Here is a 20000-nt window from a genome sequence, read left to right on the forward strand (position 1 = left end):
TAGGAAGGATGGAAGGAAGGGAGGAAGGAAGCCGTCCATGGCCAGTCTCGGCCTCAGCTGGGCTCTTGCTTTCCACCTGCTGGACATCAGTCCCCATCCGTCTGCCCGAGGGTTTATTGGGGAAGTCGCGGGAGGTGGGGAGGGGGGGTTCCTGACCCCACCAAACTTGACCGCCCTGACCTTCGTCCTGACCAGCCGTGGCCTCCTGGACCGTGTTTAGGTCCTGACTTTCTGGAGGTTTCCAGACACGGGAGCCCGTCGGATTGGGGAGAGAGCCCTGAGGAATTCGAATCACTTCTCTCCGGGGCCGAGGGGTAAGGACCCATCCCGCGGCATCCACCAGGGTGTGCGGGCTCCAGCTAGACGCGTAGACGGCTTTCCTTTGCCCCGCGACCCTTGTCTCCGCCTGTTTAAAAAAAGATACATTGCAAAGAAAGCGGAGTTCAGAGAATACGTTTGCTGCCCCCTGTAGAACGTTTCTCTCCCGTTGCCTTTTTCTTTAGCGCGTCTGTGCGTTTTGTTCTTTTAATTCTTCTTCTTTTTTTTTTTTTTTTTTTTTTTGCAAGACCTGCTCTCTGGGAGAACAGCACCTCCCTGTGTGTGGTTAAAGAGGCCGGGCTCAGGGGACAGCCCACAACATCTCCATGGGGAAGGAGAAAACAAAAACGGAGGAAGCCAGGGCGGGAGAGCTGAGCCAGAGGGGGGCCCAGTGGGGACACATCTGGGGCGTGACTTGGGTCACTTTGCTGCCTGACCTGTGAGTGGAGCTCACAAGCCCAAGCCTGCACCGCCCGCCCGTGTGGCTCCGACCCCCTAGAGGAGGAAGCTGGTCCTATAACAATACCTCTGGCATCCTTGTCACCCCCCCCCCACCAGCTCCCTCCTCCCCCCGGGGCTGCTGGAGAAAAAGGGAAGAACACGGGTTTTCTCGGAAAAAAACTGCTCAGAGATGTTAGGATTCGCACAAGGACTTCTGTGCCCACAGGACGTGCCCGAGGCCGTGGGCAGGTAGGTCCCCACGGGGAGGTGGGGGGCTCAGCCCGACGAGACCGCCCTCTGCGACCACACACGCCAACCCCGGACCCACCTGAGACTCGGATCCACCGGCTACAGATGGGAGCGACCCGTGACCCCCTCCTCGGGCCGCATGAGCTCTGAGCTCCGGGAAGCGTGTTACTCACTAGGTCACGGGTTCACGATCACAGGATGCAACCGAGGACCATCCAGAGGACCAGGGGCACAGGACAGAGTGAGACTTTGCACACGCTTCCCAGGTGCACCTGTGTCCGCCCGTGACCTGTGTCCTCCCCATCAGGTCATCACAGTTTCGGCAGCACCCACATATCCGTGCAATAAATACCTTTTATTCTATTTCTGCAAAACCATTCAGGACTCTGTTGTCGGGTCGGAGAAACGTTGACGGATGGGGCGAAAGCTACACGGGACTGCTCCCGCCCGCCTGCACACCGTCCCGCACAAAAGGATCCAACACGGGAAGGAAAATGCATGGGCGTGGTTTTTCCCTTGTGTCTGGTGTCTGTTTGCCAGGACCACAAACTGGAGGGTGCGGGGGCGGAGGGGTGCGATCTCAAGACAACAGAAACGGATTCCCGCTGAGCGCGGGCGATCAGAAGTGTGAAACCGAGAGCGTCTGCAGGGCTGATGCGCTCTGGAGATTCCTGGGGAGGGTATGTCCTCACTGCAGGCCCTGCTGTATTCGTGTGGCCTCAGAAGCCACCTGTGTTTTCAGTCATTTTCCTTGAGCACCTATGACCTCCGCCTCCTAAGTCAAGGCCCTGCTGCAGAGAAAACAGCGCCCACAGGCGACACAAATACATAGGAGAGGGCACTTATTATAGGAATCGGCTCACGTGATTATGGAGGGACACAGGTGCTCCCACCTGCGCCTGTAACATGGACAGTGGAGAAAGCCAAGGTGTTATCTGGCCTGAGTCCAAAGGCCTCAGAACCAGGACCTTCGCGCCCAAATGTGGGACAGGACAGAGGTCTCTGCTGCAGCAGAGAGAGGAGAGAGAGAGTGCAAGCAAGTCCCGGGTCCTCCATTGTTCTTAGGTTCCATGCTGGCACTCAACTGATTAGGCATGGCCCACCCACACCAAGGAGGGCCATGTGGTTGAGTCAGTGCATCACCCAGCGATGAAGGGATCCCCAGACCCTGGGCAGGCAGGGCTGCGGGAGGCTCCCCGCAATCCCGGGCCCCACCCTGGCCCTCACTCAACATGGGCCTCTTTCTTTTGTCTTCTGGTCTCTTGAAGCATCACAGCAAACCACCTGATATTCCCAAAATGCCTTTCAGGACCCATTTTCCCCAAAGGAACACTTACAACATCAGTTCCACAGCTTTTTTACATCCAAGGTGTGCATTTTTTCATGTTTATCGTTTTTATTATTATTTTTTTAATTTTAAATGCCTTATTTATTTTTGAGACAGAGAGAGACAGAGCGCAAGCAGGAGACGGATGGAGACAGAGGGAGAGAGAGTGGGAGAGGGGCAGAAGCAGGGAGAGATCCCGAGCAGAGAATCCCGAGCAGGCTCTGAGCTGTCAGTGCAGAGCCTGATGCAGGGATCAAACCCACGAACCGTGAGATCATGACCTGAGCTGAATTCAAGAGTCGGACACTGAGCCGACTGAGACACCCAGGCGCCCCTGACATTTGTTATTATTGTTATTATTTTATCATTATTATTATTAAGGAATAAATTATCCTTGTATGTTAGGAGAAAACAAGCCAGAAACAAAGCTGTTTGAATGGTTTGCTTTTGTTTACGAGACCAAGGCCGTTGACCTTGATAAGCTTGCGTGCGGCTGAAAAAAAGCACAATCCACGGAAAACACGGGCGCCGAGGACTTGAGGAAGCTTTCACAAGTAATGGTTTTAGTTTGACTTTTTTGGGGGAAAACAGCAGCATCGTACGAATCACGACGAGAAATAACCGCTTTTTTCGTAATCGTCTATTTCCAAGAGTGACGTTTTCGTGATGCAACCAAGCTGAAGGCTCAGCCCCAGCAGAAGGGGTTTCCCGCTGCCGTCCTGAGACACGTGTAACTTCTTTGCTCAGTCTCCGCCCTGGGCCCCCAGACTTTCTTCCAGCCGTCCACACCCTGCTGTCTGCACTGTGTGCTGATTTTTACGGCTTGCGTCCGGAGATCCGGGCTGTGCTGGCTTCTGGGCTGCGTTGACCAACCTGAGGGAGTGAGTCAGGGCAGAAGACGCCGCTGTGGGTTATACACTGTCTCCCTGCTGTGGTCTCCAGCCGAGCTCACAACGGGACCTTGTCTGGAAACAGGGTCTTTGCAGATGTGGGAAAGTGAGGGATCGGAGATGAGCCGATCCCGGATGAGGGTGGGTCTGAACCCCATGACAGGTGTCCTTCTAAGAGACACAAGAGGAGACACAGACACAGACACAGACATGGAGGGGAAGCCACGTGAAGACAGAGGCACAGACAGAAGAGACGTGGCCACAAGCCCAGGGACGCCTGGAGCCCCAGAAGCTGGAAGAGGCAGGAAGGACCCTCCCCTGGAACCTCTGGAGGGAGCACAGCCCTGCCTGGATCTCCGCGGCCCTGCCCCTCCTGGATCTCAGTGGTGCTGCCCTGCCTGGATCTCAGCGGCCCTGGCCCTCCTCGATGTCAGTGGCCTTGCCCTGCCTAGTTCTCAGGGGTCCTGCCCTGCCTGGATCTGAGTAGCCCTGCCCCCCCTGGATCTCAGAGGCCCTGCCCTGCCTGGATCTCAGCAGCCCTTCCCTTCCTGGATCTCAGCGGCTTTGCCCCTCCTGGGTCTCAGTGGCCCTGCCCCTCCTGGGTCTCAGTGGTCCTGCCCCTCCTGGATCTCAGCAGCCCTCCCCTGCCTGGATCTCAGTGGCCCTGCCCTGCCTGGGTCTCAGTGGCCCTGCCCTGCCTGGATCTCAGTGGCCCTGCCCTGCCTGGATCTCAGTGGCCCTGCCCTGCCTGGGTCTCAGCGGCCCTGCCCTGCCTGATCTCAGTGGTCCTGCCCCACCTGGGTCTCAGCAGCCCTGCCCCTCCTGGATCTCAGTGGCCCTGCCCCTCCTGTATCTCAGCGGCCCTCCCCTGCCTGTATCTCAGCAGCCCTTCCCCTCCTGGATCTCAGTGATCCTGCCCCTCCTGGATCTCAGTGGCCCTGCCCTGCCTGGGTCTCAGTGGCCCTGCCCTGCCTGGATCTCAGTGGCCCTGCCCTGCCTGGATCTCAGGGGCCCTGCCCTGCCTGGATCTCAGCAGCCCTGCCCTGCCTGATCTCAGTGGTCCTGCCCCACCTGGGTCTCAGCGGCCCTGCCCCTCCTGGATCTCAGTGGTCCTCCCCTGCCTGGATCTCAGCAGTCCTGCCCTGCCTGGATCTCAGTGGCCCTGCCCCTCCTGGATCTCAGTGGCCCTGCCCCTCCTGGGTCTCAGTGGTCCTGCCCCTCCTGGATCTCAGTGGCCCTGCCCTGCCTGGATCTCAGTGGCCCTGCCCCTCCTGGATCTTGGTGGCCCTGCCCCTCCTGGATCTCAGCAGCCCTGCCCTGCCTGGATCTCAGTGGCCCTGCCCTGCCTGGATCTCAGTGGCCCTGCCCTGCCTGGATCTCAGTGGCCCTGCCCTGCCTGGGTCTCAGGGGCCCTGCCCTGCCTGGGTCTCAGTGGTCCTGCCCTGCCTGGATCTCAGTGGCCCTGCCCTGCCTGGATCTCAGAGGCCCTGCCCTGCCTGGATCTCAGTGGTCCTGTCTCTCCTGGATCTCAGCGGCCCTGCCCTGCCTGGATCTCATCGGCCCTGCCCTGCCTGGATCTCAGTGGCCCTGCCCCTCCTGGATCTCAGCGGCTTTGCCCTGCCTGGATCTCAGGGGCCCTGCCCTGCCTGGGTCTCAGTGGCCCTGCCCTGCCTGGATCTCAGTGGTCCTGTCTCTCCTGGATCTCAGCGGCCCTGCCCTGCCTGGATCTCATCGGCCCTGCCCTGCCTGGATCTCAGGGGCCCTGCCCTGCCTGGATCTCAGGGGCCCTGCCCTGCCTGGGTCTCAGTGGCCCTGCCCTGCCTGGATCTCAGGGGCCCTGCCCTGCGTGGGTCTCAGTGGCCCTGCCCTTCCTGGATCTCAGTGGTCCTGTCTCTCCTGGATCTCAGCGGCCCTGCCCTGCCTGGATCTCAGGGGCCCTGCCCTGCCTGGATCTCAGGGGCCCTGCCGTGTCTGGGTCTCAGGGGCCCTGCCCCTCCTGGATCTCAGATGTCTGGTGTCCACGGCTGGGGGAACTTGAATTCCTGTTGTTCTAAGCCCCCAGTTTGGTGATATTTTGTCACGGCTGCTCAAGGAAGTTCATTCACAATCCTGCTCTCTTCCCCGGGTCCTCAGGCTGCTGCAAATGCAGCCCAGCGTTGGCCACAGTCCCTGACCCCACGTGCCGTCCCCTGCAGCCGCTCCGGCCCAGGCTTCCCCAGCTCCAGGAAGCAGCCGGCCCCTCCTGTCATCTGGTGCTCTTGGCTGAGTTCCCTTGTTCTCCCGTCCCCGCCCTGGGGTGACTGATAGAACCACACCCTTCCTGCCACCTGGCCTGGCCCCTTCTCTCTCCCAGGGACCTCTTCTGGTTGTTCACGCATTCTCCCGTGTGGGGTGGTTTCGATGGGGACCCTAGAAACAGGCCAGAGATGACTCAAAGCCACGGACGCTTGTCTCCTTGCTCGAGAATTCCTGGAACGATAACACGGTGACTCTTACCCCGAGATACGAAGACTGTGTTTTAAATTTTTTAGTGTTTATTCACTTTTGAGAGAGAGAAAGAGAGATAGAGAGCAAGTCAGGGAGGGGCAGAGACAGAGGGAGACACAGAATCCGAAACAGGCTCCAGGCTCCGAGCCATCAGCACAGAGCCCGACGCGGGGCTCGAACTCGCAAACACACACGCCCAGCCCACAAGTCAACGGTCGTGGGTCAGTTTTCCTTACAATAAAGATGCGAATTGCCTCCAAAGACCCAAAAAGCACCGTCACCCAAGTTGACTTTGTCACTGCAATAAAAAAAGGGACACGTGGCTCACGTGTGAGTTAAATGTTTACCGAATCCTGTTGGATTTTTTTTTTTTTCTCTGCCCATCAATGGCCACCATGAGCCAACTCGGGGAACGCTGCTGAAATCTGGGAAGAATCTCTGCACCCCAGACCAGCTCACTTGACCTCGACCTCCAGCCAGAAGTAAGTATAACACACGCGTAGGAGAAGCAGCTCCCACGCAGACAGTGGTCATCTTGTCTTTCTCCCTTCCCCCACCCCAAAACCAAAGGGATTGCAAACCCCTTGGGGACGTTATTGGGCGCCCTAGAGGTGATAAGAACACTGCGGGGGTCTTGGCAAATACTTAAGAAGGTCAGTCTTTTGGGGCACAGAGATGATGCCCGAGGAACTCATGTGTGGGCACGAGTCACGGCGGATGTGTGGCTCAGCCAGGACAGCTCAGCTGGGCTCCACGGACCCGCCCAGACGTGAGCATGTGGCGGCCAGGCAAGATGGCAGGACAGGGAGCTCAGACAGTGAGAAGGGTCGGGGTCACTTGGCCTGCATTGCACTGACTGACGCGAGGGACGGCATGACCGTAGACGGGACCGCTGGCCTCCTGGACCCCCCCTGTCCATTGCAGAAGCTGCATTTGCATTTGTTTGCAAAGCATAGTGCCCTTTGGCTTTGTTCGCGCTCTGTTCTCTGTGGCACAGCACCCAGCCTGTCCCTGCAGGGAGCAAGCAAGCGGGTGCAGTGGCTTGATCTGGGGCAAGCAGGTGGCTTGCCGAGTCCACGGAGGGTGCGGGGTGGTCTTGATATGACACGGAGAGACAGGACAAAGCAGGCAGAGCGTCTGAGCACAGCAAACGCCCCCCACCCCGTCCCCCCTGCCCGGGCTTAAGGTTCGTCTTAAGAATGGAACAGAGGCGACCTACGTCCCCGCCAGGATGCCCTCAGGGATTTGACAAAAGACCGGACTAAAAACAAGTAGGAGAGGGGCCCCTGGGTGGCTCAGTCCCACTTCAGCTCACGTGATGATCTCACGGTTCGCGGGTTCGAGCCCCGCGTCGGGCTCTGGGCTGACGGCTCGGACCCTGGAGCCCGCTTCGGATTCTGGGTCTCCCTCTCTCTCTGCCCCTCCCCTGCTCGCGCTCTCTGTCTCTGTGCCTCGCAAGAATATATAAAGATTAAGAAACAAAATCTTTTTTGAAATAAAAACAATAAAAATCACTAGCAGGCCATAAAACGTTAAGACCCACGGGGACACAGAGCAGCCCTCATACGCTGCAAGTGAGTCAATCAGGAACGTGCAACCCGGCACCCACACTTCTGCAGCCAATAAGGCAGATAGATGAGGGGGGAGGGGGGCACCCAAAACCTTATAAACAAGGAAGTTGCGGGCCGTCCTCGGGCATTCACTTTCGAGTGCCTCCTCTCTGTTAAGACAGTTTGCACATTTTCTTCCTTCCGGATGTTTTCTTCTAATCGATTTTTGCCTCCTGCTCACTTTGCATCAATCTTTTCATTCTCCGGCGCGGGAAGACAACAGATCCCGGGCATTGAGGTAAAAACATCCTGCCACACTGGGATCCCCTCGCCAGGATCCCCCGAGAGGAGGACCGTCAGAAGGAGACAGGGGTTGTTTCAACCCGTGGGCCCGTGTCAAACGCTTCCTGCCACAAGACGGATCACGGGAAACCACCCGAGCTCGTCAGTGATCGACGGCCAACCTGTGGCCGACAACAGTCTCCCTACCAACAACCCTTGGCTCCCGTCAGCCGTCAGCCCCAACTGGATCATAAATGATGACCTGGTTTCATCCCTCTGTCCTCCCGGAAGCTCGTGATGTGGTGTCCGTGGGACAGCCTCACCCAACATCTCAGCCAGAACTGATTTCGGGAATGTGTGCAGTTGCACCTGGGGTCACAAGGGGGCTCCACACTTGGTGTAACGGTCTCCTGCCGCCATCTTGAAATTCTTACTCATGTTTGCACAAGCAGCCAAAGTTGGCCAAGCCCTCCCACACTGTAGGGTTTTCGGTTTGTTCGTTCGTAGCCAAATGCGTGTGTGGGTGTCTTCAACCGCTAAGTTTTGGGGTAGGATCTTACACATAACTGGAACCATTATACGTCTTAGAATTAACACGGATGCAATTTTTGCCATGGACCACGTTCATGTAGATGTAAAAAATGACCAGGAGTTTCGTTATCTCAATGCACAGCCTTTGGAATGCAGTTAGCCTCACCAAAAGTCTAGGACAACTCTTTCCGGCCCATGACCGTGACCGTCATGGACAACGCATGTAGCAGGGAAGACGCCACTCTGGGATGCTGGCCACCTACACGGTGCGAAGACACAGGGTTGTTTCCTTGTTGAAACACACGTAGAGACAAACAGCGTTCGTGTTCCAAATGCAGTTCGGGAGGGTCCCCTTATCTGTGGTTTGGGAGACACAGATAATCCTCCTGAGAGATTGCCAGAAGGCCAACAACAGTAGCCTAACTCTACGTCGCAATGCCTACATCATTCACCCCAGTTCATCTCATCATGTCACATCTTACTGTCTCACGTCATCACAAGAAGGAGAAGGGGAAGTACAGAAATATGAGATGTTTGAGGGAGACAGAGAAAGACCACGTTCTCATAACTTTACAGGACCGCGTGTTGTTCTAATTCTTCTATTTTATGATTCGTTATTGTTCGTCTCAGACTGCACCTGATTGATAAACTTTGCCAAAGGCATGCGTGTGTAGGGGAAAATATAGCCATGTAGGATCGGGTCCTATCTGCAGTTTCAGACACACACTTGGAGCTTTGGAACGTGTCCCCCGGGATAAGGGGGAGACTCGCGGACTCTGGGAAATAGATTTGTTCTTGATTCTGACCCAGACAAGCCACAACTTAGCCCCTTCAACAAAGTGGTTGTTTTTATATTACGTAGCTTCATGTAGCTTTTGACTTCTGCAGTGGACTCAACCTACGTCACCTTTAAGAGGGGGGAAGATACACACACCTAAGGCTCACACATGACCTTTTCTCCTAAATTAATTAAAGTACTGTTTTTAAAATAGATTGGACCACTGACAGGCACACACCGAGAACTTTCTAATATAAGAACTCTAGCATAAAACACACTCTTTCTCTTGGTTGCTGTGGACACTCTGAGGAAAATGCCAGTGGTTTGCAGGCAATCCAGAGGCAGTAAGGTACAAACAGCCTAGACTCAGAACCAGAAAGACTTGGTTCTCATCCCAGCCTGCCACTCATGAGCTCCATGGGCCCAGGGAGTTTCCTCATGAGCTGAAATAGGCTAATCACTCCCAACCTCATAGTTTCTCCCATGTGAAAATAGACTATAAAATGGTACAACATTGTCTAGTATAAGGTTCTCTTGTTTGTTTGTCCATCCATCCATCCATCTATCCATCCTGTATCCATCCATCCATCCTCTATCCACTCACCCAGTCATCCAGCCAGCCACCCATCCATCCATCTAGCCACCCATCCATCCACACATCCATCCATCCATCATCCATCCCTCCATCCAACTGTCCATCCAACCATCCATTCATCCACCCATCCATCCATCCACCCATCCATCCATCATCCATCCCTCCATCCAACTGTCCATCCAACCATCCATTCATCCACCCATCCATCCATCCACCCATCCATCCATCATCCATCCCTCCATCCAACTGTCCATCCAACCATCCATTCATCCATCCATCCATCCATCCATCCATCTATCATCCATCCATCATCTATCCATCCTTCTATCTGTCCATCCATCCATCCATCTACCCATCCACCCATCCATCCATCCATCATCCATCCCTCCATCCAACTGTCCATCCAACCATCCATTCATCCATCCATCCATCCATCCACCCATCCATCCATCCATCATCCATCCCTCCATCCAACTGTCCATCCAACCATCCATTCATCCATCCATCCATCCATCCACCCATCCATCCATCCATCATCCATCCATCCATCCAACTGTCCATCCAACCATCCATTCATCCATCCATCCATCCACCCATCCATCCATCATCCATCCATCCATCATCCATCCATCCATCCAACTGTCCATCCAACCATCCATTCATCCATCCATCCATCCATCCATCCACCCATCCATCCATCATCCATCCATCCATCCATCCAACTGTCCATCCAACCATCCATTCATCCATCTATCCATCCATCCACCCATCCATCCATCATCCATCCATCATCTATCCATCCTTCTATCTGTCCATCCATCCATCTACCCATCCACCCATCCATCCATCCATCCATCATCCATCCCTCCATCCAACTGTCCATCCAACCATCCATTCATCCATCCATCCATCATCCATCCATCATCTATCCATCCTTCTATCTGTCCATCCATCCATCTATCCATCCATCCATCCATCCATCCGTCATCCATCCCTCCATCCAACTGTCCATCCAACCATCCATTCATCCATCCATCCATCTATCATCCATCCATCATCTATCCATCCTTCTATCTGTCCATCCATCCATCTACCCATCCATCCATCCATACATCCATCCATCCATCATCCATCCCTCCATCCAACTGTCCATCCAACCATCCATTCATCCATCCATCTCTCCATCCATCCATTGACCCATCCATCCATCTATCATCCATCCATCCACAATCTATCCATCCTTCTATCTGTCCATCCATCTATCCATCTATCCATCCATCCATCCATCAATCCATCCACACATCCATCTACCCATTCATCCATCCATCCATCCATCCATCCATCCATGCATCCATCCATGCATTCACCCAGTCATCCATCCAGGCACCCATCCATGCATTCACATACCCATCCATGCATCCATCCATTGGCCAATCCCAGCCACCTATCTTTCATTCACCATCCATCTACCCACTCATCCATCCATCCACCCACCCATCTATCCCAGTCAGGCTGTGTGCTGACAGCTGGGAGCCTAGAGCCTGCTTTGGATTCTGTGTATCCCTCTCTCTCTGCTCCTCCCCTGATCTCTCTCTCTCTCTCTCTCTCAGAAACAAACATTAAAAAAATTAAGAAAAAACAGAAACTAATACAGATGCAGTGCAGAGAGGTTAGCAAATACAGATAACAAAGACATCCCTCACCTTATAAGAAATCGTCCCGACTACAGGTTTGGACAGCCCAGAGAGCATTTCTAGGCAATGTGCGTGGGTTTGGGGTGTTCTTGGTGCATTTATGTGTATCCTCCTTGGAAACCGAACTCCCCGAAATCATTCTTCAGAAGGAGAGAAGGACCGGACGAGGTCGAGGTGTTGACAGTGGTAGGGGTCCCCACCCCGCTTCCGGGGAAAGAAAGATAAGACAGAGTCTTTCTTACAGAAGGCACGTCCGTTTAGGTGCCCCCCAACTATTTTGTGCCCCTGCACCCTCATGCACCACTTGCTTGCAGGTGTCAGAACGACACAGAATTACAAAAACCTCAGTGCTTAACGATTTTATGGGAACCAAGGAATGGAAAAACCAGCGTCTACCCGGGCAGGAGATAACCCAACTGACTCAGAGACCGGAAACCTGGCGTTCAGCCCCGCGTGCCGTTTCCACAGTCCAGACTCACCCAGCTCGCGTTCCCAAGGAATTTCTGCAGGATTTTTACGCCTCTTTGGACTCCCCAGGCAGGACACCAGCAGGAGCCAGACTGCTGATCATACTGCCCCCTTCTGGCCTTTTTGAGCTCCATCAGTCAGGACCTGGACCCTGTCACCTTAAGGTGACTTCCGCCCCTTCGTGAATACGTGTGTGGCCGTCACCTTCACCACCCACCCCAGTTTTTCCAGGTAAATACACAAAGCCCTGTGGTCAACAAAGGATCGTCCCTAGAAAGTGGGAGAAGGGCTAGTGTGTGTGTGTGTGTGTGTGTGTGTTACACGGACGCGAACAGGCTCACACTGTCCCCACCCTGTCCCCAGGCTGAACCAGTATAACGCACGCAGACCAAGAAGCCTGTTCTGAGTCGAGCTCCCTCCCTCGTCCATCTGTCTGTTGCAGCCTGTGCCCTTCAAAGACGTGTTCCCGGTGTTTGGATACAGCTCCCGATGCTTCTCCAATTCATTTAATTTTGATGCTGGAACTCAGGGCTTCCTGATGTCAGAGTGTCCGGAAAACGCGATGGAAATTTTTTCGTTTGAGCCAAGGAAGGGAGCGCTTGAAAAAAACAAAAGCCAACTTAACGAATTACAAAGAAAAGTCTTCAAAATGCCTGTGGGGATGAACATAAATTGAAAAAAAAAAAAAATAAGACAACAATCCTCAAAGCCTGGCATTCGCTGCAAGTGACGGGTGATGGAGACCTAGCCCCGTGGGGATAAAATGCGCACCCTGCCTGCAGAATGTTCTGGAACATTCAGGGTGGTGTCAACAGAGTGTGAGTCCTCGCGCAGCCCGTGACAGAGGTTAAGGACTGGCCAGGCTGAGGTTTTCTTTTGAAGATGACAGGGCTGGACTGGAAACTTCCCCAGGGTTGGGGAGGGGTCTCTGGGTTTTGACTTTGGTACAAAGCAGGTGGTTTCTTTCATGCACGCATTATTCTGAGGCTGACTTACCTCAAGGTGCCAAAAGGGCTGCACCAGCTCCAGCGTCCCTTTGCTCCACGGGAAAAGCCTGCTGTTTGCCCCGGGCCCAGGGTCCACACCCTCCTCTGGCCCCAAGGCTGTGGCCAGGGAGAGGGGAATGAGGAGAGACAGATGCCTTGAGCGGGTCAGTGGGGGCTGAGGGCACACGTGGTCTCCGCTGGGCAGTCCACCCAGATTGACTCCCAAGGCAGATGACTGTTGTTTTGATGAGAAAGCATTCCGTGAAATTCATGCGTCTGAATCCACAATCTGACGTTTGACTTTCTGCCGGTCTAGAAGCCAGAAAACTTCCCTGCTGCAGTTGTCTAAGGGGGGGCCCTGGGGTGCAACGCAATGCCTCTGCCCTGCGCCCCTCTGTCTGAGTCACGGAGGTGACAGAAGGTGGCAGCAGCTAGGCGGGTGACCCCTGAGGGGAAGGGTGTGCTGGGTGGGAGCCTGGCCAGCCGGTAGGAGGGTTTGCAGGGCCAAAGCAGGCATCTGACTCAGGGATTTTTCTGCGGACAAGATGTTCTGAATACACACGGACAGAATATTAAGCTAACATCTCAATTAAATATATATATATATTGATAGTCTGGGCGGGGGTCCAGCCCCAGCACTGCTGGCCTGTGACCTGCACAGCGACCCATCAGGGCCCCAGCACCTCCTGAGGGGAAGGAGGGGTTTCCTGCCTCTCTCTCTCTCTCTCCCCTCCCTCCTCCTCCCCACACTTTCTTGGGCAGAGGAAGCCTCTCCCCCCTCCGCACCCCCTCTCCCCCCCACAGGCCCCTCCCCCCCTGGGGCCGGGGAAGCCTCTCCCCCCTCCCCCCTCGGGCTGGAGAAGCCTTCCCCGCCCCCCCACCGCGTGGGCTGGGGAGAGGCTTCCGGAGGCTCCTGCAGGGGGAGTCCCCATTGAGACCGGGGAGTGGGGCCTGCCCTGCGCCCCCAAAGCCTGCACCCCGAGCTCCGGGCTGTGTCAGTTCAGACTGGACTTCGGGATGGGAGTGGGGTCTGCGCGGGGGGACAGGGACCCACCTCTCGCGGGAAAGGAGAGGATTTCACTTTGTCCCCCCCCACCCCCAAGGTGGCCCCAGGGTCCCATTAGGGGCAGGGAGGGGGCTCCCTCTACTTGTAATGGTTTGCTTCTGTTCGTCGGGGGGGGGGGGGGGGGGCCACTGAGGGGCTGGAGGAGTCTGTGGACGCATGGAGGGGTCCCCACTGTCCGAGCTCGGAGTTGGGGGGGGTCCCTCGCTTCTCCTCAGAACTGGCGGTGTTAGGAGCGGGTGGGGGTCCCCACCTTCTGAGCACGGCGCTGGGGGACTCCTCGCTTCTCTTCAGGGCTGCCCTGGGAGTGTTAGGGGCGGGCGGGGGGCCCCAGTTTCCGAGCAGGGACGGCAGTCGCTGGCTCCTTTCGGGACCGCCCCAGGTAACCGCTCCTCCCCCGCTAGCCCCTCCCCTGCGCCCCGCCCGCCCCGGGTGCTCTCCGGGGGCCGCGGGAGGGGCGAGCCGGGACCGGGGCGGGGCCAGAGCGAGGGCCCTTCCCTCCCCGTGCTCCCTCCCCCCACTCCTCCCTGTCCTCCCCCCCCCCCCCCCACTACTTCCCTCCCTCCGCGCGCCCCGCCCCGGGTGCACTCCCGCCGCCGCCGCCCGCGCGTTGCCACTCCCGGGACGGTTCCTGCGCGGCGCCCGCCGGCCGCACCATGGCTCCCCGGGCCGCCGTCGCGCTGCTGCTGGTCGGCCTGCTCGGCACGCTGGTGCCCGCTCGGGGTGAGCCATCTGTGGGGGCCTGGGGGTGGGGCGGGGTGCAGGGGGCGCGGGCCCGCCGGGGGACCGGCGTGGGGACGCGCGTCCGGGGACCCCCCCACCACCACCCCGGGGAGGGCCTCGGGGGCGCGCAGTGGGGGGGCGGGTGCAGGGGCGCAGCGGGGACCCCGGAACCCTCCTCCCCGCGGGACGAACGGGACGCGCTGTGCCAGCGGGTAGCCAACGCCCCGGGAGGCGGCTCCACTGTGCAACTTTCTTTCTGGGCGGGTGTGGACTTGTTCCAGAGGCCCAGGGCGCTGAGTGTTTCCAAAATCAGAAACTCGGGCAGTTGGAGGTTCCCGGGGGGCCCTGGATGCCCGCAGGCGGGTGGCTTCTTCGGTCCCGGTCTCACCCCCCCCCCCCCGTAGCGGTCCTGGTCCCCCCGGCGCTCTCCCGGGCCCCAGTCTTTGTTCCTGCTTGGGGAGCCACGCCCTGCACTCCGGGCCTAAATTTGGACTGGGCTGTGCAGCCGGCTCCAGCGGGGGGAGCGGGGGTGGGGGGACTTAGGGCGAACTTGGAGCTCCGGGCGCGCTCACCAGCCCTGTGTGCGCACGCTGCCCTGGGGACCTGGGCGCTGTGCTGCGCGCCCGCTGGAAACAGACGTGTGGCCTCAGCAGATTTGCGTGCGCTCCAGGAAATAATTCGGAAAACGCGGGGAAAGTGTCAGGACACCAGGAGACGGAAGGGGGTCGTGACCCCACCACCCTCGCTTTGCGCGCCGGCCCGGCGTGTTTCTGCTCGTCTGCCTGTGTTTTCGGAGCGTTCGCCTTTGCAGGCGGCAGCTGGGATCATGTTTCTCTCTGTCTCTCTCTCTCCTTTCCAAAGGAGAGCTGGATTTTGCCGGACGTGGCGTTTTTAAAGCCTCTCCCCCACCCCCGGACGATTATTATGATTTTTTTTTTCCTCCTGTTAATATGGCCAGATTTTTAGGGCACAGCCAGGCGGGGCAGAGTCTTGTCAGCACAGGTCTGCTGATGAGAGGAGGACACATTTTGGGAACCGGGATCGCGACACGAGGTGTGGATTGTGCTGGGAAGGTTCCCTGTGTTAGTGACGTCCAGCCCGCGCGGGGGCGTGGGGTTATGTTTTGCGTCCTTGGCCTCCTGCTTGGTTCAGGAAAGACCTGGGATGTGGGGGACGTTTGCGCTTTTGAAACGGGCTTCATGCCCGCCCTGCGCTGGCTTTAGGGAAGATGAATTCTGGTCTGTGGGGGATGTGTTGGAACACTTTACAGCCTGCTGGGGAGGGCCCGGCATGCGTTTCCAAGTTGTGCCTCCTTCTTCCTTAAAGAAATGTGTTTCTTCATCTGCCCCTGGCTGCTGCTTGTGTCTCCCCGGGTGGTTGTATTTCTGCTGTTCGATTGCATGGTTCCTGTTCCAAGGAACTTTCCCGGGGTTCCGGGGGGGTTTTGCTGACTGGCGTCTGGCTCACTGAGCTCCTCCTGTGTGCGGGAAATGGAGAAGTGCCTTTGGTGGCTCTAGGATGTGCCATCCGCTGGGGTTGGAGGAACATGAAAACAGGCCCACGGGACACAGGGCTGCAAGGAAAGGGGACCGTCCCAGAGTCCAAGACCTGCGTGGGGTGAGGGGGAAAGTCTGGAGTAGCCATGGTTTTTGCTCACAGCTCTGGGGTTCTGGGTCTGGATGGGGGGCAGCCTTAGATTCTTGGGGCCCCAAACTAACTAGTCATTTTGTGACTGGAACCTGCCTCCGATTCTGTGTCTCCCTCTCTGTCCGCCCCTCCCCCGCTCACACTCTGTTTCTCTCTGTCTCTCTGTCTCTGTCTCAAAAATAAATAAACGTTAAAAAAAAATAAGAAAATTACTGGTGACCCCGTGATGGGGGAGGCGATGGGAGCCAGCCTTGCCCCAAAAGAGCAGAGAAAGAATGGGGCTGTAGTCCGCGTCCCAGCCCCATCCGTGTGGTCCTTCCCGCCACCTCCTTACCGGTGGGGGTTGGGGGCAGGACTTTGCTGCTCCCAACACACCAATGGGTTTTGATAGAGGAAGCGCTTTGGAGTTGGTGAAGGTCAGAAGACACTTTCCTAGAGAAATATGTGTCTGGCTTGGGCTCCAACCTTGGCTGTAAAAGCCCCTTGAGCCTGGGGAGGGACCTTTGCTTTTAATAGTACAGGGCGGGTTTCAGAGGCCTTGGGACCCGGGATCCCGGGTTTCTTCTGAAATTCCCGCTGGAGTGGAGACCCTCGGAAGGAATCAAGAGGCAGTTTTCGACTCTCCCAGAGCAGGGATTTCACCATGAGGGGGAGGGGGGCCCCTGGTGCGTGGTGGGTGGAGACCACAGACCATTGGCTTCAGCCTACAGTCCCCAGAAGCCCCATCCCAGGGAGAATGTCAAAAAGCGAGCGTCGGCTTTTTTTGTGCACCTTCCTGGTGGCTCTCGTCTCGTCTCTGCCTTTCTTGCTAGAAGACATGGCCCTGACGATCCCGCCTGTTTGCCTGCCTGCCCTTTGGGCTCTGATAATACTTAACTGCCCTTCACTGACCTCTGCCCTGTGGCTTTTGTTTTTTTCAGTCTTCAGTCGATGCTGCTAACACTTTGTGTGTGTGTGTGTGCGCGTGTGTGTGCATCTCGAGATAGGAAAACAGTTTTTGTAGATTTTTTTTTTATCTTCATCCGGACTGTCTGTTGGCTGCTTGCTCTCGTTTAGTAAAGAATGTGGCTCGCGCACTACGTTTTAACCAAGCCCGCATCCAGGAGTCCGGGCGGGATGTCGAGCGGGATCTGTGGGGGTGAGGGGGCCTCTGGCTCGCACCCACGTGGGGATCCTGGTGTTTCCTCCCGCGGAGAGTTTCCAGTTCACGTGGCTTCCTGTAGGGGGAAAAGAGTCCTAGGTGCTTTGTGACTTACGCGGACGGGCGTTTGGAGGCTCAAAATTCCTCAGCGTTCTGGGTCTGTGTGGAATCATCCCGATGCTCACGGAGCGGACGAGCGTTTTACAGGGGGCCCACGGCGTGCGTGGCGGGGGGGGGGGGCTGGGTTGGACAGACACACGGGGCGCAGGCCGCCTCCCTGGGTCCTCCTGTGCTTTGTTCTGACATCTGGGCGCCTGTCCCACGTGAATCAGAGATCCTTCAGGGCCGTCCTGACCCAGTTCTGGGGTTGACAACAGAGTGTGTGTTTATGGGGCTCCAGAAGTCCTTTCGGGGGCGGCGGGGGCAGGGGGGGAGTGTGGGAAACACGTTCCACATACAGAGGGGCTTTTGCGAAACACCAGAATGACACAGGCTTGACAAGGGCCAGCAGGCATTTTAATCCCCAGGGAACCTGCGGAAACAAGTCTTTCCTGCTGGTGTTACTTGTCCGAAGAAATGCAAAGGGACAGGAAGGGTGTTGTTGTGGGGTTGTAAGCACACACAAGGTCTCCTCCCCTTCCAGCTAGCGTTTCCAGGGAAGGAGCGGGACCAGAGAGCAGTGTGGTTACGCAGCAAGCTTGTGACCAAAACACCGTGCCTGCGTGTGTGTGCGTGTGTGTATGCATGTATCGTGTGTGCATGTGTACGTGTGTGTGTTTGTGCGTACGCGTGTGTTTGTGCGTGCATGTATGCGTGTACTGTGTGCACGTGTACGTGTGTGCATGCGTGTATGTACTCTGTGCATGTGTGTGCGTGCATGTATGCATGTATAGTGTGTGCACGTGTGTGAGCGTGCATGTGTGTATGCATGCATTATGTGCATTGTGTACGTGTGTGTGTGCATGTGTGTATGCATGTATTGTGTGCATCTGTGCATGTACGCATGTTTGGGTGTGTGTGTATGCAGGCATGTGGACACCTGTGTGCACGCACACGTGTTTGTGTGTGCACGAGTGTGTTGGTACGTGTGCACATGCATGTGTGTTTGTACATATGTGCATGTGTGAGTGCTTGTGCGTGTGTGCACACACATTGTGTGGATGCACATCTGTGCACATATGCATGAATGTTGAAAGTGCACGCGTGTATGTGCACGCTTGTGTGTGTGCAGGTGAGCGTGTGTGTGTAGGCGTGTGTCCGAGTGCGCGCGTGTGTATGTGCATGCTTGTGTGTGCATGCGTGCATACATGTATGTGCAGGCGGCTGTGTCCGAGTGCACGCGTGTGTATGTGCACGCTTCTGTGTGCACAGGTGAGCGTGTGTGTGTGCAGGCGTGTGTCCGAGTGCGCGCTTGTGTGTGCATGCTTGTGTGTGCATGTGTGCTACGCGTGTGTGCAGGCGTGTGTCTGAGTGCACGCATGTGTACGTGCATGCTTGTGTGTGCACAGGTGAGCGTGTGTTTGTGTGCAGGCGTGTGTGTCCGAGTGCGCGTGTGTGTACGTGCATGCTTGTGTGTGGGCGCGGGTGAGCGTGTGTGTGTACGCATGTGTGTGCAGGCGTGTGTGTCCGAGTGCGTGCGTGTGTATGTGCATGCTTGTGTGTGCATGTGTGCGTACGTGTCTGTGTAGGCGTGTGTCCAAGTGCACGCATGTGTACGTGCACGCTTGTGTGTGCACGGGTGAGCGTGTGTGTGTGCGCGCAGGCGTGTGTACGAGCGCACGCATGTGTGTGCACGCATGTGTGCTCCACGAGCAATCCGCCCACGTGGCAGACACAGAAAACCACCACTTGCCCGTGGCTCCGCTGAGACCGCCCACTGTGCACGTGAGCGGCTCGTTTAGACCCGCATTTCCTTACGCTTGAGAAAGATCCGGATTCTGGAGTCAAGGAGAACGGTTCCCTCATGTGGTTCCCTGTTTCCACCGGGGGACTCTTTTCCATTGACATCAGCCCTGACCCACACACCAGCCCCCCGTGAGGGCCGGGTCATAGCGCCCCCCGAGGGCCGCGCGCTGAAGGCTGGTCGACCGTTGGTGTCCCCGTGCTGCCATATTGCTTGGGCGCGTTGGTTGATGCACCAGCCCGTCCCGGTGTTTCCCGGGTGCGCGTCGTGGGTGAACGGAGACTGACCCAGGTTCCCATTTGGACACGGAGGACGTCCCTTACTTTGCTCTTAGCTTGCCCAGTCGTTAGACTAGATTTGGGAGATGGTGGCACGGGTGCGTTTCAGCTGCGCCTCGGCGCGACTCAGCCTTGCCACTCTCCCTAGTGTGGCCCCGCTAGACGTATTATTAAAATCCCCTAAACAGGAAACCACAGACTTCCTTTCCCCTCCCCCCCTCCGCGAGTCAGACCTCAAACCAGTGTGTTTCTCAAACGGCAGCTCGGGACCCGCTGACGGGCTGTGAGTTTCCCGTGCGGCCGGCGGGCTTGGAAAAGAAGAAAGTTCGCCAGAGGATAAACCGTCCGTATGTTCTTCACGAGCCCCGCTAAGTGCATGCCTGAGGCTTCCGTATTCGTGACCCCGGGTGGCAGGCACAAGTGTTTAAATGCACTCGCATGATCCAGACGCCTCTCAATCACGTTCCTTTCTGGCCTCGGGAGTTTGGGATCGGATCCCTTCGTTTCCGAGAAGCGCGTGTGCAAACGTGCTGGTGGATCCTTCAGAGTACTTTTCGAAAAACAGTAATTGTGATTCCTTCAGTGAACTGCCCTCCCTGGGAAGTCAGCCCCAGAACCAGAGCGGCTGCATTCGGCCCCTCGGGAAGGC

At 56.8% G+C, this 20000-nt stretch overlaps 1 protein-coding gene and 1 long non-coding RNA gene across 4 annotated transcripts in view; one reads left to right on the forward strand and one right to left on the reverse strand.

The window, feature by feature from the left end:
• Positions 1–7155: 7155 nt before the first annotated feature.
• On the reverse strand, positions 7156–14025 carry LOC115507802. 2 transcript variants are annotated; one of them, XR_003966800.1, is made up of 4 exons: positions 13913–14025; positions 12607–12908; positions 11152–12208; positions 7156–8432 (listed from the first exon to the last, which is right to left on the reverse strand). It is a non-coding gene; the product is annotated as an uncharacterized LOC115507802 (long non-coding RNA). The 2 variants fall into 2 exon arrangements; XR_003966799.2 differs by lacking the exon at positions 13913–14025 and having other exon boundaries at positions 12607–13202.
• Positions 14026–14274: 249 nt separating this feature from the next.
• The window catches only part of CD99 (CD99 molecule (Xg blood group)), a 30767-nt gene continuing 25041 nt past the window's right edge, over positions 14275–20000 (forward strand). For both annotated transcript variants that reach the window (XM_030306305.1, XM_030306304.1), the window contains exon 1: positions 14275–14382. In XM_030306305.1, coding sequence (XP_030162165.1) covers positions 14316–14382 — 67 coding nt within the window. In that variant the 5' untranslated portion in view covers positions 14275–14315. The remainder of the gene's footprint in view (positions 14383–20000) is intronic.

This window comes from Lynx canadensis, chromosome X, assembly GCF_007474595.2.
Source record: "Lynx canadensis isolate LIC74 chromosome X, mLynCan4.pri.v2, whole genome shotgun sequence".
Lineage (NCBI taxonomy): Eukaryota > Metazoa > Chordata > Mammalia > Carnivora > Felidae > Lynx > Lynx canadensis.